The sequence below is a fragment of the Phalaenopsis equestris genome, unplaced genomic scaffold, assembly GCF_001263595.1.
Source record: "Phalaenopsis equestris unplaced genomic scaffold, ASM126359v1 Scaffold220266, whole genome shotgun sequence".
Lineage (NCBI taxonomy): Eukaryota > Viridiplantae > Streptophyta > Magnoliopsida > Asparagales > Orchidaceae > Phalaenopsis > Phalaenopsis equestris.
The window spans coordinates 164,454-189,804 of record NW_018238562.1 but is presented as its reverse complement, the minus strand read 5'-3'; the positions used below and the strand labels follow the sequence as shown (position 1 = coordinate 189,804).

At 34.4% G+C, this 25,351-nt stretch overlaps 1 protein-coding gene across 3 annotated transcripts in view; it reads right to left on the bottom strand.

Moving 5' to 3' along the window:
* LOC110037489 overlaps positions 1–25,351 on the bottom strand; it is a 75,648-nt gene that overhangs the window by 46,298 nt on the left and 3,999 nt on the right. The window contains exons 2-8 of one of the 3 annotated variants that reach the window (XM_020742144.1): positions 19,928–20,528; positions 19,571–19,650; positions 19,461–19,495; positions 19,279–19,357; positions 18,829–18,907; positions 2,059–2,139; positions 1,820–1,965 (exon numbers count right to left, since the gene is read on the bottom strand). In XM_020742144.1, coding sequence (XP_020597803.1) covers positions 1,820–1,965; positions 2,059–2,139; positions 18,829–18,907; positions 19,279–19,357; positions 19,461–19,495; positions 19,571–19,650; positions 19,928–20,429 — 1,002 coding nt within the window. In that variant the 5' untranslated portion in view covers positions 20,430–20,528. The remainder of the gene's footprint in view (positions 1–1,819; positions 1,966–2,058; positions 2,140–18,828; positions 18,908–19,278; positions 19,358–19,460; positions 19,496–19,570; positions 19,651–19,927; positions 20,529–25,351) is intronic. The other 2 variants (XM_020742146.1, XM_020742145.1) reach the window with 2 other exon arrangements.

Below are 25,351 nucleotides of genomic sequence, written 5' to 3'. Positions count from 1 at the left end.
AATTTATTTATTTTAAGGTTTACCTCTCAAAAACCCACAATATCCAATTGCACAACCTTAAATATTAAGGCTGACTTAAGAAAAAAAGTTTGGTTAAAAGAATGGGTATTTTGGTTCAGAAGAAACTTTCAAGCATATTTTTCAAAAAAAAAAATGTACATATTTCTCCAATTTTCACTACAATAGGGCATATAAGATAAAACTTTTCTTTATTTATGTTTGTTTTTAAAAAAACCTCAACCCTAAATATGAAGTGCACACATCTTAAATTTTGAGGTGAAGGGCACTTAAACAATGCCTCATATATTGTCAGACGTATGCCTAATGGCAAAAATTTTTGAAAGGCGTTGAAGAACGCCTCACATTGAACAATTCTAAACCATGAATATTATTATCATTATGATCAAGTTCATTACAAACATGACCATCACTTAAATTTAGAAAGAAGTCAACTTCAATTTAATTATTCAAATAAAAAAATGAGGAAAATTGTGTTATCGTCACCTTCAATTAAATGTAGAATAATCAAGGAAAATATCGATCATCAAAAAGGAAATTGGGATTTATTCTCTTTCAAACGAGAAAGGGCCTAAAATAATGAATCAAGCATAAAACATCCTCCACTCTCTCCACCTTCCACTAAGGTATCAATACAAAACAAAAAGTTTTAAATGCTTCACAATTGAATATCTATTAATTAAGACATTAAATATATAGTCAAATAATAAAGATCTTAGAACTTCCTTTTTTTGTCCATGAAATTATGTAATATTCTACATTTTAGTGCTAACACATATATATAGTGGGTTGTATTAGAAAATTATGTTGAGTTGAAAAGATAATAAAATATAGATTGTATGTAATAAAAGATAAAGCTCTGTGGCTTCCTCTTATTATAGTACTTCAGTGAGTTTCTTGGAAACATTATTTATATTATTTTAATGTTATTATTCTCCTTTAAATGATAACATATATTCTTTATTTAAACCATGATTATATTATTACCCTCCTGAATTTGCTAAAAATTGCAATGACTCTTAATTATACAGATTGAATGGCTCGTATCATTCACCGAAGCAATGTTAGCAATAAGTTACAAGCAAAATAGAAAAGAACATATTTTCTTTATAAGCTTTATATAACTAAAGAAATCACTTTCTTGGCATATATGGATGATATTATCGTAAAAAAAATTTGACCCAACAAGAAAAGTATCTCAAATATCTTCTTGAAGAGTATGAGATTAAAGAACTTGAAAGGCTTAATACATAATGGGGATCATAGCAACTTATTTCAAAAAAGATATATTTAGTTCTCGGTATGTGTTAGATGTCCTGTAAGAAACATGAACTCTTCGCAACAAGGCAAATAAAATGCCTATTGAATCAAATTTTAGATTGACTGAAAAAAAATAGTAGATGGATGAAAGTGCCAAAGACTAGTTGGAAAGTTGATTTACTTGTCCCACTTAAATGCTTATATCATCAACATTACAAGTCAATTCATATATAATCATAGCCTGGTTACATAAATTAGCATATGTATACCTTTTCTTTTTATACTAAAAATAAAAATATCAAGAATTTGATTAGTTATTTAAGGAATGGATTCCATCTTTTATTTCATGTATAAATACAAGAAATTATAGAGGTGAAGGATGTTTTTTATCGACAAATACAAAAGATAAACTAGAAATGATAAAAAGGAAATAAAGTAGACCCCACCCAAAAAAAAGAAGAAAACAAACAATAAAAATTGAATTATGAAATAAATAATAAATATAACTATCAACTTTTAACTAATTAAAGTATAGACATACATTTCCATTTGTGGTTGGTTCAACATTTGCCTTTTCATCCATAAGAATACCCCTCGCTTTCAATCTCTGCTTAAGATAATCTGGCAACTCCTTTCGACCATCCTTTGAAGCTAGTAAGTTTGATTCATGGTCCCCATCTTTGGCTTCTGGTTGTAGAAACAAAAAGAAAATCACTCAACTCTTCCTGAAAGCACCGATTGTTTAGAGAGATTGAACTTAACAAACAAAATGAAACCTACCAGTTTGAACATTTATGGTTCTTGCAGCATAATATGCACCACCACCAGGAACACCATATCCGTTGCCAATTTCAATGTTATCTATTTTTTTATAACAATTAAGAAGCCCAATATGCTCAGCATTTTGATAACAGTCGATATAAAACAAAAAAATATGTAGTCGTGTAATAGACAATGAAAAGTGGAGAAGGCCAGTAAATATCTCTCTAAAATGAAACATATATAATGAAATGGAAGAACATATGAAAATTACATTCAGATATTAAGGTGAAAGACTCCTTAACAGAGGACCAACACACACCCAAACCCACACCCACACACACACCCCCCTCCACCTCCCTCTTTCTGATGCAAAACAGGAAGGCCAGGTAGAAATCAAATTTTCAAGGTAAAAAATCTCATTTATCAATATTAAAAGATTTTGAGATACTGTCGGTCGTTATTCTTTTGGAAAATAATAATGGATTTGAATTTAAAATTTAAGTATATATAGATATAAATGTAATTTTGAGTTTCTTAAAAAAAATAGTATTTTGATTTTAAAATAAATGAGACTAAACAGGTTTCACATATTGGATAGTTTGGACTGCTGAACGTGATACCACAAGTAATACACTATCCCGAATACTATCCCGAAAAATAAGCACTATCCCGAAAAATAAGCATATCACTTGTAGTAGGCTCAACCACCCAAACCAAAGAATAATGTGACATCCGTTCGACCTGTGAAACTTTATGTATGGATTCGATGTTAATTTTAAGGGTACATGCAATTGTTGAGTTAACGATCTGCTACTGGATACCTCCTATAAAACCAACTACTAAGCTCCTACTCTAAGGTATAGTGTGTAAAAGAAACAGTAGCAGGTATAGCAATAGAAAGCAATGACAGTGCAGTATGTATAGGAGCACTAAAGCATGTGGTATAGGAAAATAGTAGAATGTTCAATAGAAAAGAACAGTACAGTGTGCTGTAAAGTAAAATGTTGTAATGTAAATCAAACTTGTATACCTGGGAGGTCTGCTGCTCCTTTAAATATGATTGATGTAGCAGGTTTAAGTATAGTGACAGAATTTAAGAAATGAGCTTAGCATGCATTGTATCAACAAAAGAAATACCATCTGGAAAACTCAAGAAAGAGCGACAAATGACCCACGACGAAAAAAACTTGAGAAAATCGGCAAATGACTCACGACGGAAATCTCGAAGCAAAAAAAACAGCAAATGACAACTCAAAGAAAGTCACCAAAAATACGGGAAGATCCCGAAAAAAGACCACGAGTGTTTTACTAAAAGTTCCAACAATTCCAATAAAATCACACGAAAAATCCGAAGAGAGAAAACCGCAAGCACTCGGGTCAGCCTAGGCTCGGATACTATATATTTATACTCGAGGGACGTCGAAGGCTACTATCGGTCACCCGGATATATAGAGTCCTGTTGACCTCATTTTTTATGTCATTTCTTTTTTCTTAGGGTCTTAGGATCTAGCTCTAGAAGTTCCATTGATCGTCTTAGAAATCTAGAATTATGACCCATCCTTTTAGAAATTCTAGACACTTCTTTCTTTCCTTTGATGTCTAGCATTTTTGGCACAAGAACATCGTCTTATGAACGAGCGGTTATGGGCTATTTTGTGAAAACTGAAGACTCAAGGGAAAAGTTCCTAATAGGACTCCAAGCCTTAGGAAAACATTGTCACGACTTTTTCGTCACATACACACACCAAATGCACAAAATTCACAAAATTGCACGAAATCAAACTTCAATTAAGCCTAAAGAACGGGTGAAAATGCAAACTTCTCCGGATAACCTCCGACGACAAAATAGACTGCGCCAACGCATTCGGGACACTAATTTTGGTAGGAAAGGACACCCATATTGTCATATTTTTTGCACAAGAAAATTGACACGCAAATCGATGAATTCGTCAAAATGACCTCCGACGGCGAATTAAACCGCGCAGTGCTTCCGAAACGTCAAAATTACTTAAAAGGAACATCCAATTTGCAACTATTTCACACACGAATTAAAATGTGCAAATCAAATTTTTTCTTTAAAAATTAAGTATTTTCATACTTGTATTTTTAATTATATAATATTTATAAAACCTTAATCTCTATTTCCCCTTCTCCCGCACGATTAAACTCTCCATGGGATCGGTCTTGCGCTCGGCTCGTCTCCCCCTCGTCCATGCCCGTGCCCTAGCTCCTCCAATCGGTCGCACCGAAGCCGATCAAGCGGCCCCACGGCTCTCCTCTCCCTCTCGTTCGCTCGCAATCCAGGCGGATCCCTCGGGGGCCGAACCGAATCTTCCCCAATCGGCATCCCGAATCGCGAATCTCTGTTGTCCTCTTACTCGCCGAACTCCTCTCCTCTCTTGGCCGAAGCTTTCGGTCCCCACTGAAACCCTGGCTAAGGGCTTCTACGCCGTTCCACGCGAGCTGCTCCTCTGCCTAAAGCTTCGCCTCTGTCATCGTCTTCCCCCACGTGACTCTTGTCACTTCTCTTGGCTCGGATCACCGCTCAGGTGAGTGCAAATAACTTCTTCTTCTCCTTTGTTGCTATAAAAGCCCTATTTAGGGAGTTCCTCATGGCTGGCCGAATTATTTCAAGGGGGGAGGTGCTGCCGGATTTCTATTTAAATTGCTTTTCCCCCCACGCGAGGTTTGTCGCTTCTCTTGGCTCGGCTCACCGCCCAGGTGAGGGATGGTATTCTTCCTCCTCCCTCTTTTGCTACAAAAACCTCATTTGGGGAATTCCGTAGGGTTTGCCGAATTTTATTTTGAGTGGGGGAGGTGCTGTAATTTTTGTGTCTCGTTTCTTCATTCTGTGTGTGTGTATTTGAGGCATTGTAAGGGTTTTGCCTTCTCTTGGGTAAAGTCTGAAAGGAGAGGAGTGGCTTTTGTGCTATCGTGAGGCTGGTTCTTTCTCTTTGCTGTCCGAGAGACTGTTTTCTTTCTTCTTTACTGTTGGAAGTTTTGGGGGAGAAAGCTCTACTAACATCTTATCTAAAATTTGATTTTCGTGTGTTGGGGCGTGGAGCATCCATTGGTGGTTGTTTCTCAAAGAAGAAAGCTCGGTCGAAATTTCTGTTTGACTAGCTTCTGGTGTGCTGGAAGTATAAAGGATTTGTCGGTTGCTATTTTTTGAAGTTTTTTTTAGGAAGATCTCTTTGGGAGGCACTTCATTGGATCTTTCTTACATTTTTTTTTGCTTTAAGTCGGCATTAAGTGGTATTTTTCTCCCTTCTTCTATTTTACACTATTTCGAATAGCATCTAAAGGCATCTCCATTCTCTTATAAAAAGTAGTTGGAAGTGAAGCTTAGGCTTATTTTGAAATTTAAGCATGGATAGTCACTAGAAATGGTGAACACAAAGCATGTGTGGGTTGTCTTTGTTCTTCTTGCTTGAGATATTTGGAAGTATCGTAATGGTGGTTTTGAGATGAGATTTGCCCCTCTCGAAATGCATGTTAGAATGGGTTATCAAACTCCTTTATTACTTATGTTCAAAAATGAATGATTGGCTCAAGCTCATCTATTTCATGCTGTCTATCACTGTTTGAAACAAATGTTGGAAATTTTCTCTGTTTTACCGCTACCTTGGTTTCGGTTTTGGTTATGTTGGATTAAATGTTAGTTGGAAAATTTTCTATATTTTAGCACATTTTTGGAGGGTTCGGTCTTGGCCTCATGATAGCTGGAAATTGCATTTTACTTAGCTTATTTGGTGTGTTCGGTTTGGCTCTTTTGAGACTAAGCTCATGCTAGAATTCTTTTTTTTTATGAAGCACCTGTTGGCACAATATCTTGAAATGTGAAGTTTTAAGGGAAAATGTTTTTTTTTAGTTGTTTTAAACCGTTTGCTTGGGAACGGTTTTTGTCTCTTTGAAGTTGGATCCTTATTGGAAAACCTTCTCTGTTTTTTTTTAGCCTATTTGGAAGGCTCGGTCTTGGCTTCATAATAGCTGAAAATCACATTTCATTTAGCTCACTTATTGGGTTCGGCTTTAACTCTTTCTGAGATGGATTCTTGCAAGAGAAATTTGCATTTGTTTTGCTCATATGTTAGGTTTGGTTTGGCTCCTTTTGATATCATGTCTCGGCTAAAATCTTTACTGTTTTACCCCTTTGATGGGCCCAGTTTTGTTCCTATGCTGAAAATCTTTTCTTTATATGAGCTGTAAATTATATTTGGAGCTCGTATCTAGTTTATCTTGCTGCCCCTTGATAGAAAACATGCTGGAAATTATGTTTATGAGCTGGAAATATATATTTGGAACTCATTTATTGCATCTCTTGCTGCCCTTTGATAGAATACATGCTGGAAACTATATTTATGAGCTAAAAAAATGTGTTTGGGGTTCATATCTTGTTTATCTTGCTACCCTTTGTTCGAATGCATGATTGGAATGAAATTATCAAAGTTTCTATTGCTGATATTTATGTTTACAATAAATGTTGAAAAGATGCGCTCTGTTTGTTCCCTTTGGTAGGCTCTGTTTACCATGTATTGGGCTTGATTTAGCTTAAATTATGATATGTTTTCAACTCTTATATTTGGCTCGGATTTAGCTTTTTTTCATTTCCCCTGGATGTGGGTCTTTCCTTTTAGTTCTTTTATGATTAAAAATATTTGGTTTGGGATTGTTTTTTTTCTTCTTCATTGTCCCTGGCCGCAGATCTTAATGTGGTGAATTTTCACCTTCGTTGTGAAGATCGGTTCATTGATTTGGTGAGCCGTACTTGGAGCACTTTCTAGTGATATGTTTAGAAAACATATTTAAAGTTTTACTCGTCACATTTTGAAGCTTTATTTGTGTAAGTTCAAATTACATTTTGAGGCTTTAAAATCTCTGTTTGAGATTGAGTCATTTTTTTACCAAGTTTTAAATCTCTTCGGACCGATACATTCATGATTTCATTTCAAGTTTCACTGGTTTGACTTTGTTTTAAAAATGGATCAGTCTCCTTTTTCGTTTGTTTTGTTTTCTTTTTTTAACGGTCAAGTTAAAAATGAGAATTTCCGATTTAATTATATTCAGAAATTATTCACAGTCTTAAGGGAAATATGAGGGAAAGAAAAAAGGATAGAAAACTATAAATAAGATTTGGATCTTCGATGTGATAAAACATAAAGGGGATAGAATAGCAAACCATCTACCGTTCCTTTTTACATATGAAAGATAAAACTGTAAATTAGAAGAATATTTGGGGGTTGGAAGAAAGTGAGAGTTTAGATAACAATTAGGAATATTGATTGGAAATATTAGTAGACCTGCATTTAGGTCCCTCAAGCTTTGAATAAAATTAAATCCAATTGCTCTAACTAGGTTTGAAGCACACTTCACAACCCTTTTGCCAAAACTATAGGTTTACCCCCCTAGGTTTTAGGAGCTTGATGGTGAGCTAAGCTTAATCTAAAGATGTTTGAGAGTTAGTTGAAAGGTATTTAGTTGAAGTTAGACACTTTAAGACACTTCAAGTAAACTGCAGTGTAGACTTCCTGAGTCTTAGGAGCACACCTTAAGAGAGAGTTTATCATCCTAATTTTCAAATAAACCTAAGAAGCCAAACATCTAACCCCAGTTCATGAGGTAACCAGGACACTAGGCACAAGGGTGCACTAGATTGTGATTCATGACTGATTTAATTTGATCAAATAATGAAATTTTTACCTTAACTTGACCAAAACTGAAACCCAATACTCCGGGATTTGAGTTTGACTTACACTCAAACCCTCCTGGCAATTAGGGACATTCCAATATCACATATGAATTTCTTTTTCTTGGTCCTTTATGTGTGATATTGTATTTTATTTTATTTGTTTGTTTTTTTCCTATGATTTGTCTGTTTCTGTTAAGTCTTTTTCAAGTCATACTTTCCCCTTTTATACAACGCATAATAGCTAAACTTAAAGAAACAATGAACCTCCCAGGTGTACAGGTTTAAATTACATTACAATATTTTATTTCCCAGCATATTATACTGCCCTTTTCTTAGCACGTTATACTCTTCTTTCAGCATGTTATACTGTCTTTTTCTTTATTATACAGTATATTATTATTTTTCTTTCACACTGCATGTTTTACTGTTTAGTTTTTGTACTATGTCTTAGTATACAATAACCTAGTGGTTAGGTGTATTTTTAAAACTAAAACTAAACTAGGAGGTGCTACTACGAAGAATTTGGAGCGAACATCGTAGGCAGCACGACGACGAACAACTTCAAAGTGGATCTGCAACAGTTAAACATCAAAACAAATCACATAAACAATTTCACAACACTATACACTTTTCTTAGTTTAAATAACAGCCCATAGGATCACCCTTTAGGCTTTTTGCACAGTTCTGTTGTGCAATTATAAGACCTTACACTTTAGGATTCCAAGGTTACCGTGCGGTACGGTGTAAATCCTCCTATCTTTTTAGGTCATTTGCACAGTTCGATATTGTGTAAGCATAAATCTTAAATCTTAAATAATTTGCAGGATTGAAATATCAAATTACATAATTTCAAAGAAATAAAGCCAAACAATAGGATAGTTGGGAGTTCATCGGGGTTTTCCCCAGATCTGTGATATCCCCTACTTTTCTTTCTTTTGGATTCTTTAAATAATTGTTCCTATTTTGAGTCATTCACATTTGATTTTCCCATGTCCAATCGTGAAAACCTAAACTCTGAAATCTTGAAAGCAAAACCACTTGATCTTAATCGAGAGTTTTCTCAAGTGATTTCAGTCATTTAAGATGTAATTAACTATAGGGGTTTGCCTCTACAGGGAACCTGAAACTAACCTGGAACTCAGATAAAATAAGCCCTATCTAATTTTTTATGTTAGGTAGGGGAACTTGTTGGCCTTTTTATAAAATATTTCGCAGAACAAAACGGAAGTCACAAATTCTTCAATCTAGGTGATTGAATCTCTATTACAAGTGATTTATTTATTCTTCGGGATGAGTGTATTATTTGTAGTATTGTATTCAATCATCTAAACTATTTAAAATGTGAGACCTCTTTGATCTCACTTATTTTAAAATTAAAATGTTATTTTTAAAAATCAAAAAAATTATAATTTTAAAAATCAAAAAGATTATATTCATATTTAAATTTTTTTCAAAATCACAAAATCATAACTTTTTCAAATCACGAAGTTAAAAAAAAAGTTAAAAACGGCCGACAAGCCCGCCACTCAACTAGAAAAGTGTCCTACTAAACCTAACTTAGGAGGATGATCCTTAGCCTGATACCGGTAATCGACAAGCGGACAACCAAATGGACAATGAAGTTATAATATATTTAAAATTTATATTTTAGCATGCACGTGAATTTCAGGTACTAATTTTGTAGTAAAAATACTTTTCTAAATATTGTATCTATTCTTATCTTATCTGTTCTTTTCGTGTCTGTTCTTATCAGTTTTGAAAATTATTATTGTCCACGAGTTGATCACGCCGTTGGGTGTAGGCGGGGCCAATCCCGCCAACAACCTAAGAAGGTATGGGTCCCCCGCTAGTCTTATGTCGGTTAATGATACTATCGTCCTACGATTCACCAGGTCCTCGGATTGGGTCCAGATGTCGTGGGATGGAATATCATTTTGCTCTAACACCGGTATGTCTTTGTCATCACCGCCCTAAGCCCCAAAACAAAACCGACCTACTTGCGACTTTGTTTGATGGTTCGTATATAGCAAAAGGCTATATATGCACACTTATGTATCAGATATAAGTAACAAAAGCTTAAACTAAGAAGCAAGGAAAGCAAACCAAAAAGCAAGAAATGAAAAAGAAAGAAGACTAGTCTACCTCTAAAACAAATTTAGAAAAGAAAGGCCAAAGAAACAGGAGGGTTAGCCTAAAACATCCGACTGATGGGGACTTTCTCGAATGAGTAAAAGTGGTGAAATATACTCCTCATGCTAGCCATGAAACATCTCCAAAAGATACAACTTCGAAAATTCCAAATCATTCCCAAATATCAGAAAATTCTTCATCTTTTCTATATCTTCTCTTCTTTCTGTTTTTTTTTATATTGCAACTGATCTAGCCCGCAGAATTGAGCCCTGAAACATTTCCAAACATCTAACAGATCATTCCTCGGAAAAGAGCATTTGAATTCTTTCAAATATAAGAATTGAAATATTCCACCTCACAAATAGCGAAGCATTCAATTCCAATTCAAACCAAAAGTTTCATAGAGACATAAACTCAACACAGCATAGAGGAACCCAAACAGATGCTCTCGGGTAGGAGCAGCAGAAGGAGCCATCAACCAACACTCTACACAAAGAAGTCACAGGCATACGACCAAGAACAGCAAAGGGGAAGCCACCAGCCCACATTTAACACAAAAGAGCCACAGAAGAGGGCTCACGGCCAGGGACAGCAAAGGGGAAACCACCAACCCACATTCAACACAAAGGAGCCACGGGAGAGGGATCACGGCCAGGGACAGCAAAGAGGGCAATTCGAGCCCAAGCCATAAACGAAGAATTCATAGGCAGAAAATCACGGCCAAGAGGGCTTATGGCTAGGAAGGCCACCAGTTTTAAGATAAAAATCCCCAACACAACAGGAAAGCTCACAACAGGGAGGCTCACGGCCAGGAATATCCAGAGAAGCCACCAACTCCAATCCAGACAAGGGTAGCAACCATAAGGGACGAAACCAAGCCACTAAAATAGGCTCCTCAAAGCATTGATAATAAAATCCAACATGTATTTTGAACAAGGGAAATATCAGGAAATAAAACCAAGCATCTGAAGCCAAATACATAAAAGCTAAACAGATTTCAACATGCATTCGAACAGGGGTAGCAGTTGTAAGGAGCCAAAACCAAAACTCAAACCAACTACAGAAAGTCTTAGAAACCAAATTTCAGCTGCTCGTGCATTTAACAGTGGGGCAGCCACAAAGGGGGCCAAACCGAATCCAACAAGTGGCCAAAAAAAACAAGTCACCATCAAGCAAAACTGAACCCAACAAGGGGCCAAAACCAAGCCACCATAAAGCAAATTTCTCAAAGCTTTAAAACCCAAAATTTGCAACCATCATATATTCCGTACAGGGGGGCAGGTAACAGGAAACAGAAAAATGCAAGTAAGCCCCAAAGCCGACACCTCAAAGCGTTGAAACGAGTCCCAGCATATATTTGAACAGGGGTAACAATAATAGAGAGCTCAAAAATCAAGTCCCAAATCAACATTTCATTCAACATGAACATGTGATTCGAATAAGGAATAAGGGAATAACAGGAAACGGGACAACCAAAATAATTCCCCAACATAAAGATTTCTTTCAGCATGCATTTCAAACAAGGACAGCAATAATAGGGAAACAACATCAAGCCCCAAATCAATATTCCATCTAGCATTTACTTCAAATAGGTAAATAGCAATATAGAGTAAAATTAAGACCTCAAAATAGGCCCCCAAGAAATCCAAAAAATTAAATTTTCACCCAACATGCAATTCGAGCAAAAAAGACAGCCACAGGGAGCCAAAACTAAGCCCCAATTCGAGAATAAATCTGAGTTTTTTTCTTAAATAATTTTGTTGTGCAAGCCTCCCTAGCTTCCTCCACATTTTCCAGAAAAATGTATCATTTTTATATATTTTTTTTCCTAAATTTGTGCATATCGCTTATATTTTCCGGCTCACTAATTTTATAACCATTCTCATTCTTAACATTAAACTCAATTAGTTCTTAAAGTAACCTTAATTTCCCAATTCCAGGTGCATTAGAAAAATGCATTCAGGAGCAATTCCAAGTGATGCAGACTAGAAGGATCATTCTTTTCGCCAGGCAAGAAATCATCAGGGCAAAATTGCCAAAATACATCTTTATAGATTATGAGCACATTAAACCAAAGGCATGAAAGTAGAATAAAACAGATAATTCCTTCAAATGATTGCAGAAAGGAGGAAGAGGATTAATTTTTGATGCAGATTCAAAGTAAACTCAAGAAAAAGCCTTAGAAAATAAAATCAGCAACACCTCCCTTAAGAACCTTAATGCAAAAGCACAAGTCTCCTAAAAACCTCAAGAATGCAGCAGCGAATGCACACGACCAAAGATGCCACAATTCTTTCTCTTCTCTCAAAATTTCAACAACCCACAAGCATGCCCTAGGAAGAGCTTTTATAAACAAAGAAAAGAGAAAAAACCGCACCTACCACGATGCCGTGGCCGAATGAAGTAACGGGAAAGGAAAAAGGACGCATTTAGAGAGGAGGAAATGTTGGCCGCCCGGCTGAAGTCTCGAGATTGGAGAGCCGCTCGGTCGAGCGGCCATGCGAAGAAGAAGAGTCAGGAGAGGAGAAGAAAGTCGCGTGGATTGATCGCGGGATCTAGGGCACGAGAGGGGGGCGAGCCGAGCTTTCAATCGAGCCGCGACCGGGATGGAATGAGGGTTGCACGCGCGGGAAAGATTAAGTAGATTTTATTAGTATTATTATTATTATTATTATTTTATAATGTTTAATATTTTAAAAAAAAACTCGATTTGTGCATTTTCACTTGCACTTCAAATAATAGCAAAATGAATGTCTTTTTTAGGTAATTTGAACGTCTTGGACGCACCGACGCAATCTGTTTTGTCATCCGGGTCGTTCGGATGAATTCATCGATTTGCGTGCAATTTACTCGTGTGCGGAATTATGCCAACATGGGTGTCATTTCTAGGTAAAATTGACGTTTTGAACGCGTCGGCGCAATCCATTTCATCATCAAGGGTCATTCTAACAACATTGTCAACGATCAGGTCCAAAATGCGTTAAATTTGATCTGTCTTCAAATTTCGGGTTCTTAATCGGTCATTTCAAAAATACTTATGTTTTGATTAACTGTGAAGCCTTTACAGGTGTAAGTGACGCAAACTATAATATTTGTGTGTGCGATTGTACTAAAGTCATTATAGGTGTCCTAAGGATTTTAAACCCTACGGGATCTCTCTTTGGGCCTCCACATGATGGTCCTTGACCATTCGACCAAATGATGATAGTCCATGAACACAACTACTCGATCAAATGGTGATGATTTGAGACCACCTAGCAGAGACACCACAAGAGAATCAGGAAGTGGTTCAAATTTCTAAAAGAGGTGGGTCCCAGTTCTAGTCCTCTAAGATAGTCGATAGAAAAGTCCTATGACTAGATCCTAGGCTCTATGAAGAGGAAGGAAAGACCTCACAAAAATGAGGTCAACAAATACCTCACAAATGAAATCATCATGATGCAAGGAGTTGACTATCAAAATACAACTATAAAAAAATGTCATGTATCATTCTCATCATCAATTTATAAAAATAAATACAATCACCATCCATACATAGTAAAATTCTTAATTTGAAAATTGTTTTGGGTCAATTATCATCACCAGCATCATGGATGAAGTTGATTGCTATCATAATCATTGCTTAAATTTGAAAAGAATTCAAACTTCAATGTCATTATGCAAATATTGAAAGAACCACTTCCTTTTATTAAAAAAAAATGTACCATCACCATCTTCAACTAAGGGTAAATCAAAGAAAAATTTGAGCATCATGGAAGCAGTAATATAGAACTGCTCTCCTTTCATATGGGCATAACTAACTTTATATGTTTGAAAGCATGATGGGTCGTTATCCTCTCTCTCTACTACCTACCACTAAGGCTCCAATGCAATGAAGGAAGTTTTGGATGCTTCATAATCAAAGATATTTTAAATTAAGCCAACTACCAATCGATTATGCAATCAAATCATAAATATTTGTCCCCACCTTTTCTCCATGAAATTATGCAGCAAAGTGTATTTGAATGCTTATAAATAAGAAAGCGGTTTGTATTAGAAAAGCAGGTTAAATTGATTAATGTTTTAATGTCTCTTGTATGCAATGTCAAAGGTAGACCTTGGTGGTTCTCTTCTCCAGGGAGATTTCAAAGTCTTCCACGAAAATATTATTTGTCTCTTTATATCATTATTCTCTTTTGAATGACAATCTATCTTTTTTATTAATGCATCTTCAAGAGTGCAACATGTAACCACTACCGTTTTCTAGTCAATTTTCATCAATTGGCCAAAAAAATAGCATTGAAGATAAGATTTGGTTGCATTAAATCCAAAACCAACATATATTTTTTCCTTTTGATGAAAGCCAAAATGAACAAACTCAAAATGGCAAAAAAAAAACCTAAATTTTGATTACAATAATATCCCAAGAGGATGAATCAAAAGTAAAATTCGTCCATGGATAGCCTACATGTCCATAAATAATGCATAAACCTATGATACGCTTGTCAATGTACCAATAAACCTATTGATGCAAAGTGAAATTGTTAAGACACCAACTCATCAAAAATGTGTTTAAACAATACAAAGAGATGTGGATTCATCGTCATCATGATAATTGTCAAGCATGAAAAACAATGTTAATCAAATGCAAAAATAAATGCATCAATAAATGAAAAAACATGCCAATGTGCCATAACCTCCAAATGGTTCCAAATTCAACCCAAGAGTTTCAACAAATCTTCGAGTTACTCAAGATGACAATCATGCTATCTAAAAGTAAATAATGACCAAATAACCATCAAAGAACTAAATTATTATAACACCCATATGGTTATAACTTATTATGTTGATCAAGATCAAGTAGATAGACTGAAGACCATAGCTCGATCTTGATACTTCCTAGTTGACCTAAAGGTTCTTGTTAGTCATTGCCACAAAAGGTGTGTTAAAATAAATGTTACATCAAAAAAATAAAATATAACTAAATTTAGTAACTAAGTCACTTTACATATAAGAAGAGGTAGTAAAACCTATCATTTATAGAACAAGATCGTACGACTCATCTTTATAGGTAATTCTAACATTAGAAAAAAACAAGGGCTGCATTGGAACCTTTAAATATAAATTTATAAATACTAATTTATGAAGCCATTTAATTATTAGAGTTATAATTCATAACACTGCTATTCAAATAAAAAAGAAAATCCAAATCGCCTTTCATTTGTACTTACTTCTCCCTCTAGTTTGTAAGTCTCTCTCATATAGCTTCCCAAGAAAGTAAATCTCAACAACACTACTCGGTCCAATATGAACCCAACGCATTCATTAAATCAAAAATTGAGTCCCGTAATAGATGTAAACCAAAATCCAATCTAAAAATAGGTCAGCTATATTGTTAGCTAGCCCATTAATCAAAATCAAACTCGCCAACCAATAACTCATATTTGACTCGGACGCACTTCTCCAAGCCAAACTAGAACTCCCTACAATGAACGGCCATGTTATTCCTCTAAGATCTTATCAATTATGTCCAAGACCTCTAGTGTCAACAATTAATCAAGTTATTTTCCTTTAAACAATATAGTAAAAAAACTGTGGACAACACTTTGCCGGCGAATTTTTGAAATTAGCCTCAAAGCATATCTACATGGCACACATTTGCCCTAAATTGCACGTAAGTGAAGGCAACCCATGGCTACTGACTAGGATCATTGGATGTTACGGCTTAAAGACTTACACGTTAACTAGGTCCGTTGATATACTCGAAATGACAAAATCATGTAATCTTTATGGAATTTACCTTCATCCCCCAAACAATTCTCTCATTAAATTAAATCGGCATCCAATTATCAAGTATAAGCCTAAATTAAAGAAACTGTATTAATTGAGAGTGCTCTACAGTGAATGGAAGGGACAATTAACAATAAAAGTCTATTCATATAGGAAGTCTACAGAACATATCTAAATAAGCATAGATCCATCAACAAGAAAAATCTATTGAATTAACTTAATCTACCTCAAAGAAAACTACTCATAAGTTCCCTCATAACATCAAAAATAAGTAATAATTTACTATAGAAAGAATAAGTCACTCGGATATGTTTCATTCATGCAATCACTTCAGTTATATATACAATTTTTGTTGATATGAGATTCATTTATATTTTGCAAATGGTACGGAAAGAGTAGCTCAATGTGACATAATCTCTAATGCAACCGCGTTCTTTGCTAATATAAGCCTCTTTTAAATGTTGCCTTCATGAAACATATTCAACGTTGTTGCATTATCTTAACCAGTTTGCAAAACTAAATCGTTCATGACAAGCTATTCAAAATTAATGAAAAAAAAAAGGATCTACCTGTCTACATACACATTGCTCAATAAAGTGTAATTTATGAATTTACTAGGATTCACCACAACAATTTTGAAGTTTAGATATTTCTAAAAAATAGTACAGGTTTTGTATAAATTACTAACAAGTAGTGTTATACGTCATAAAACTCCTATTAAAGTAAAAAAGATAATTATATAGCCTTCAATTTGTGCTTAATTCGCCCTCAACATTCCTAAGGATGTAAATCCCAACTACACTAATCGGTCCAATATAAAGCCAACATATCCATTAATTGAAATATTGGGCCTTGTAATGGATGTAAATCAAAATCCAAATTAAAATTGCGTCAGCTCGAATGTTAATGGGCCCATTAACCAAAATTGAACTAGCCAACCAAAACCTCATATTTGTCTTACAAACTTCTTCAACCAAACTAGAACTCCTTAACAATGAATGGCCATTTTATGCCTCTAAGCTCTTATCAATTATGTTCAATACCTCTGAAATCTAAACTACAAGCGATCATGTTATTTTCCTTGAAACAATTTAGTCACATGAGCCCGAACATGTAAATTAAGATTATTGGACGTTACAGCTCAAAACCTTTGAACATTAAAGACTAATTCAGTTGGTATATACTCGAAATGAAAAAATTATGTAATCTTTATGAAATTTACCTTCATCCCCCAAACAATTCTGCTTTAATTAAGTTGGCATCCAAATATCAAATATAGACCAAAATTATGGCCTAATAAACTTTCTTAATTGAGGGTGCTCTACAGTTAATGGAAGGGCAATTAACTATAAAGGCTTTACGCATATAGGAAGTCGACAGCCTAGACCTAAAGAAGCATCGATCCAACAAGGGAAATCTGATTGAATTAACCCAATCTATCTCATATAAAGCTACTCATAAGTTCTTTCATCACATCAAAGAGGAGTAATCAATTTACTATAGAAAGAATAAGTTGCTTTGATGAGTTTCACATATGCAATCACTTTAGTTATACATAAAATGTTTGCTGATATGAGATTTGTTTTTATTTTGCAAATGTTCATGGAAAGACTCAACATGACATAATCACTAATGCAACCACTTTCTTTGCTAGTATGAGCGTCGTTTAGTTGCTCGCTTCTTGAAACTTATACAGACGTTGTTGCGTTATCTGAACCAGTTTGAAAATCTAAATGGCTCATGATGAGCAATTCAAAATTAGTAAAAACTAAATGGGATCTACTTTGCTGCATACACATTACTTGGTATAGTGTACTTTGTGAAATTTCTGAGATTCCCCACTACTCTTTTGAAATTAGATATTTATAAAAAATATTACAGGTTTTGTTTACTATATAAAAACAAAGAAACTTATAAGGTCTTTGGCAATATTTGTGTGTGCATAACAACCAAAAATGATCAGTTATTCAACCTTCTCAAAGAAAATAAATTAAAGTCTTTTAAATTTGTCATTCATAGTTTGTTAGCATACGTGCAGGAAAAATCAGGCAAATTTGTCAATAATTTGAAAAGTAAATATTAATGTCTGTCATCCTTTTCGCACAATGTCTAATCAAATCATCACACATGCTACAACACAAGACATCAACCTTCCAGTGTCAGTGGCAGGATTCAACGAGCTTTTCCAAGTTTTCTTCTTTATTTTCATAATTTCTACTGCACGTAAAGGACATCTAACTAGTAAACATTGATTGACATTCATTCTTAAGTTGAAAATTAATGTTACTGAGATATTTATAACTTTCATTTACGCAATTTAACATGGCGCTAGAAATATTGCTATTTACAAAACCAGCACCCTCTTTCATTCATTTTTCAACTTCTCGCGCAAATATCAAAAATCACAATTGAACATCAACCCATATTTTTCCTTTTTATCAAATTACCAAAGTTTTGCTCATGGCGTGCATAAATGCATTAATTCTATGGTTCAAAATAATCACATGGATGCTAGTTTTGTAAATAGCAATGTTTCAATTGCCATGTATGTAATTATCCCTCGAAAATAAATGAATCAATATGAGTGTTAATAATTCCAAAACAGATGAACAATGAACAAAATAGTAAGCGTGCATCAATTTAGAAAATTTGATCTATTAAACAGACTAAGCCTTTTTCAACCAGGAGGAAACTGTTAACGCTTGCAAGTGCAACAAATAGTTCTCTTTATCATAGAATCCTGTCCTCTGTTAGGATCTTAGGAGCACAACTGGAAACATGTTCTATTTCACAAAGTAACATTAGAGAGAGCTTATCGCTTCACCAAAAAACCACCTCTAAACAATATAATGTTGCATCAACAAATTGGTCTTCCAGTAAAATAATGATATCACCATGCATAATTTTTATATATCTTTATTTTTCTATGTTTTGTTTTGATATTTATAATTCCTACACATAATTTAAGATATCAAGTCTGCTGAATGGTAGAATTTTGGTTCATAAAATTATCATTTACCAATAAGTGCCTGAACTTTAGATGTCATTTCAAAGAAAAAACATTATAAATATTATCAATTCATTTAAACAACATAGTATCCTTCAAATGAGTATAAACAAAGAATGTCAAAAAATCGAACTGTTGAATTTGAAAGTAAAGGCCGACAATCTACAAGGAAGATGTAATGTAGAAAACAAACCATTCTCTTGATGGACAAATTTTCCTCGTTTGTTCGACAATTCTGCACGGTGTTGACTTGTCATCTTCAATAAATGTTCCTATTGCAGCGTTAATGACAAATATTAATTCTCGCAATACCAGGAGGAAAGAGTATACACACATAGAACACGCTTCTTGTTTATTTACATATCTCACACCTAAGCTTTTATATTTACCAGCATAGCACTCAAATCATCAATATCACACCAAAAATAGCACTACTATCACTTTTCAAAAGTGAAATACATCTTTTTATGCATAGGTAAGCACCAAAGTGTCATGCATGTAAATATGAAAGTTTAAGTGTGAGATATGTAAATGCATAATAATTGTGTGTTATGTATGTAAATTTTCCTATATAAAAAAAAGCTAAGACAATAAAAAATGAAAATGAAAAAGAAAAAAACAGAGAGGAAACACCATTTCTCACCTTCAGTGAATTAGGGTCATGCCGTCCAGACAGAATATCATGATCATCTTCCAAAGTCCCATTTTTTGCTTTAGCTAATCTGAAGGGAACAATGAGAGATAACAGTAAAAATAACGAAACAAAACAATTAATTGCAAAAACACACGACCAGAACAGGAACTTGAGGATGAAAATTGACTAACCTTTGATTATTTATAACTTGTTGTGTTGTAATTTCCTGCACAACAAAGTTACTGTTTATTTAATATTGCAAAAAGTATCTAGCCTTAAACTCATTCTGGGTAAGCCATACTTGCTCACGAAACACTGCCACTTGGGCTGCAGATTCAATGTCACTGGAGTCTCTAGCGCACGAGCTGGAGTATTTAAACTCTAGGGAAGAAAATAAAAACATGTACAAGTAACACTAATATTCATGTGTGACTGATAAAGAAACAATTTACATATCTAACACCAAAATTCTGTTTTTTACATTTATACCAACCAAATCATTCATACCACATCAAAAACACCATTTTTTAACTTTTGAAAAAAAAAATACACTTTTCATGCAAACAAAAATGGCACTTATGTAAAAATTAAAGTTTAGGCGTTAGATATGTAAATACATAAGATATATGTAAATCTTCCTCGGATTATAAATCATTACCAGCTGAATCACCTTTTTGCTCAATTATCCCCTTATCCACAGCAACTTGAACAACTGAACGGAGATCCTTATCACTTTCACCAGGGCAGGTTGACTTCAGTGTACCATGCGGATCCATACTATTTGGATTATAAGGCTTAACCACATTAACTGGACCATCTGATTGACTGAAAGAATTAGCCATGCCATTGCCTGTTTGGTTCAAATCTGAGTTCCATAAATTGCAAGGTTGAGTTCGTAAATTGTTTGGTAACGAACAGAAGTACTGTGTAGCAACACCTTGAACAAAAGGTGAAAATTCATGAACAGGAACATGCGGAGAAGTCGTCTGAAAATGTGGGTTAGGGTTCTGGCAAAAAGGTGATATAGGATATCCAGTGTGCTCAGTATTGGTGGAAGAGATATGCTGAAAAGAGAAAGAAGGATTTGGATTTGAAGAATATGAAGTAGGTGGTAGCAGATTTGCACCAGGAGGGGGAGGTTGTTCTGAAAATTCGACCATGATTCCTCGAAGTAGTGCACCTTACATAAGACTTGTTAACATAACCAGAGGAAAACTGAAATGAGGACAGCCTTTGTCAGCCAAGCAGCTAACCATAAACTGTAGCAGATTCGTAAAAACTATTTGTCAATAGAGTACATGTTAATTGGTAAAATTATCAGAGAAAATTTATAATCAATATAAAGTTATAACAATTATGCTGTCTAGGTGAAGCAAAGACTACCTCCCCATGAGAAGAAGTACCGATAGGTACAACACAGGGAAACTAAATATACAATCTTGGATAAGCATCCTTTAAGAAAAAAAAATCAAACAGATGCCAAAAGGTTTCTTTTTTAGTGCTCTTGTTTTTGTTTTTTGTTTTGTTTTTAAAACCATGTTTGTTGTATTTTTCACATATTTTTCTTCTCTTATTTCTAAAAATAAATTAACATTCTTTTGAAAACACTCGAATCAACTTTGAAGTGTTTAGAGTGTTTTTAAAAGAAAATCATAATTTAATCAAATAGCCAAATATGCTTTGTTTAAAATCAAAACATAAACAAAATAAAAAGAAAAAACAAATAACAAAAGTTATCCCAAACAGCCCCTAAAAGATTCATCAAAAAAAAGAAGCAACCTATTGGTCAACCATAGCATCTATTGATCATATGAAATTAAATTAAAAGAGCAAATAAAAGACTTCAGATTGGAAATTGAAACAAACTGAGGGGCAAGGTTCTACACAATTGCTGCTGCATTAGAGCTTCTAGTATAGCTTAATTTTCATGTCAATTCATTTGACATAATTTAACCCCAAAAATATCATAAAATGGCAAGCCAACAAAAGCAATGAAATTAAATTCCAAAAATGAGAAATTTACAGTTGGTCATGGGCATGATTCATTTAACCTTATAACTCCATAAGTTTGCATTAAAAACTAAAGTGGCATAAACAGAATCCAACAAGGCACTAAACATTTGCTTAGAAAAGCTCACAACATATATGAGAATTTGTAGAAACTACAAGATTAATGGTTCAAATGAAGCAAATAATAATGATAATGGTGATTCAAAAGGTTGACAGTGTGACTATGTCAAGCCCCGACCTGGTAGTTTAGAATTAACTAAGCATGAACTGCGGTCGAACAGTTTTAACATTTAACTAACTATTCACAAATTTCTATAAATTTTCAATATAGATAAAAGAGTCACTAAGAAATCACAAAATATACCATACAGATATCAAAACACCCAAAAATAATAACATAATCTACAAGTAAACATCTCAATTCACACACAACAGTATCTTCACTCTTAAGTAAACAGTACAAAAAGAAACTATTATCACGGAAGCATAACAGAGTACCTATCAATTATAGTCATCCTTCTATAAACTTAAGTCTCTCATGTCAGATATATCAATATACAGTTTATTTTCCTAGAATAAAGCATTAAATTCAACAGTAATTTTGACTTAGTGAGCAATTGATATCTTAATAAGCATTAAATTTATAAAGAAAAATTATGCGTAAATGACCAAAAGAATTGCAGTTCATTATTTTATAAAACTGTAAACTTTTACTTTAAATTTATTCTTTATCATTTCAATTTAAGTATTTACCATTTTTAAGCTTTTTGAGAATCATATCAGAATTGTCATCATATCCGAAGGTATTCTCAAAATTGTAACTGTAGATACTCTCAAAATTTACACCTGAATGTACATCTTTATCTTTTCATTTATCGTGAACGGGTACATTACATCCTCTATCAGTACCATCTGGAGATAATCATGTATGGTTTAATCTTTTAATTATCATTTCATATCATTTAAAATTTATTGAAAATGTACTTTCACTTGTCAGTTATTTTCCTCATATTTGTAAAACATATTTAAATCTTTCAAAATGTAAGAGATGAGAAAAATATTTAATTTTAAACTAATAAATAATGCAGATACTCATTTAATAAAACATTAATTTAATACAAACAAAAACCTAATTACTCATCTTATCTTGCTTATTCATCTCACCAACTCCCTATCTTCAGACCTTTTAGATTCAAATGTTCTACAATCTTAATTATTATTATTATGAATTAATATTTTATTAATATTAATTTTGAATTAAGTAAATTAAACTTTACCTTTAATTAAAATATGTCTTATCTTTCAAAATAATTTGTCTCACGATCTAGAAACTATATCTCTCTCACTAAATTACGTCATGATTTCAAATGCATCTACTATTAACAGATAAGAGAATAAACTTAAATATGCATATGATTAGCTAATTAAAAGAGTATAACCTAAAATTACCTTATCAATATTTGCTCAAATCAATAGTCCTTTAGACACGATCTTCCACTATAATGTTTGTTTTATATTCATAAAATTTAAATGTTCATATTATAACCTACTTAATTAATTAAATTTAAACATTTCAAACTTAAAGGTTTCAAATAACTCACCTTAGCTTCGTTCGAAATCTCTATCCCACTCACTGCGAGCACTCCTTCCTCCTCTGCCTTCTATCACAACTCAATCCGATAGTGCAACCCTCGATGCCGCCTCCTCCTTTTTCTTCCTTCTTCGACATCGTTCCACCCACGACGCTAGCTCGCTTCTTCTCCTTCTCCTTCACACAACAACAGCGCATGAAGTTGATCCCTTCCTTTCTTCGACTAGGGTTCGGCACGAAAGATGTGCCACACGTGAGACACCTTCATGATGTTGTGGTTCCTCCTCTTCCCTTCCTTCTCTTTTTTTCTTTTTTCAATCAGCTAAGGCACGCACCAGATTTCCATCTCTCGATATCTCTGCACTCCCTCTCGCGCGCTCATTCTCTGGTTTGAATGAATGCTACAAACGAAATGACTCAAAGAAGCCCCACTCTCAACTTCAACCGCTCAAGGGTTATTTTGATTTGATCCAATTAAAAATATTTATTTATTTCTTTATACAGACAGGCTATAAGCCTCCTATAAAGAAAGAAAGGTAGGTAACCCCTTTACTCTCCTATCATAAGGAACTACATATTTTTACAATGGTTAGAATGCTATTATTAAGAAAACAAGCTATCATCAAAATACTAAAAAAAGATTGTTGAAAATATATTATCACCCTTTCTGGGTTTAGCCTGAGAGCTAAATACCTTTAGGGTTAGTATTCTATATTTTGGCCAATCATTCTTGGATACTATGATGATTCCCCAACATAAGTTATTCTACCAAAATCGTTGGTGGCAGTGTCATTTATAGGGTTGTTATGTTTTAATTATCCAACCTCTTTAATATTCTTGACTCGGGCAATTTTTATTACCCTGTCAAGGTAGCATGTCGTATCAATTTTAGAATTCATCGATTGTCTATCTGATCTATGTTCTTAGTCAGAGCCACTTTTGATGTCTGGCGATTGACCGGGTACTTTCCCCAACGAGAATTGCCTTAGTCAATTCTCGCGGAAAATATCTGTTGAGTTTTCCACAGCAAGAGTTACTTCGCTAGTTCTGAGGGATCTTTCAGCGAAAGTTACTTCACTAGTGCTTGCTTAAAGCAAACTATGGTAGGACTTATGAGTCTACCTAGTTGTTATGGCCTGCCTCGTCGAATGACATATTATTATCAGTTGATTAACTAATTCATATCTTTAATGAGATATTTGATGCCTCCCCAGCAAGAGCTACCTTGCTATGTGGTGGGGGAATCCCCAGCAAATTATCTTTGTCAGTGCATGTGAAGGTAGTATCCTAGTTATCTAACCCCATTGATATTCATGATCGGTTTGGTTGCTTTTGTCTGCCATGTCGAACACGTCATATCAGTTTACAAACGGTCCATGTTTTGTCAAAGTACTTTGATGTCTGACTATATTTGATGCTTGCTCTTTCGATAGAGTCCCTCGATCAGTCAAAACCGACACCCTTCAAGGGAAGCATCACTCCTTTTCAGATCTCTTTGTGCGCTAACACATTTTGAGCATGTCGCCTCAGGCCATCTCGTCGTAAGGTTGCTCATCTAATGCATATGCAGGATACATACATTCTATCCTATTTGATACATGGTCAGGATACATATCTCCTGTGTCAATTGATATGTGTCTAGGTAGGATGCATATCTTCTATCCTATTTGATATATAGTCAGGGTACATACTCCTTAGACTATTCGATTGGGGTACATACCTCCCTGATTATATGATGTTCCAATCAATGGAAGTAACTTTTTCACTTGGCCAACTCTAGATGGTAACACCTCGTTCCGAGGCACAATGGGTTTTGTAGTCATTTGACCTGGAATCTCTCGAACCATACAACTTTTTGGTCGGTTCTTCCATGAGAGCATTTTTAGCTTTAGATAACTATTTATTCCGATGATGCGCGAGCCATATGACATGGTACTCAACTCTATTATGAGAACATCTCGTTTTTTTTACGTCTTCGGCTTTGTAGCCATATCTTATGTTGTTGCTCAAGCCACATGAGCTTTCAGTCGACTTTCTTATGATAACATCTAGCTCTTTACACTTTCAGGTTCGTAGCCACTAGGGCTGTCAAAAAAACTCATTGCTCGTGAATAGCTTGTGTTCGGCACGTTTGTTAAGTAAATGAGTCGAACACGAACAAGTTTTTAAAGCTCGAATTATAAATGAGCCGAACGCAAACAGCTTTTTGTTCGCTCATGTTCGAATCATTTTAGCTCGAAATAAAAAAAATATTATATATATTTATATCTAAGTTTAAATCGTAACACCTTGTGTGGTAATGTAGTTAGTGATTTCTTTTGCATACATTTGGTCCAAGTTCGAATACAACACTTTACATCTATTTTTTTTCAATTTAATTTTAACGAGTCAATTTCGAGTCAAACAGAAACACGAATATTTAAATCGAGTCGAACACGAAAATACTATTAACAAGCCACTTTCGAACACAAGCCGATTTCG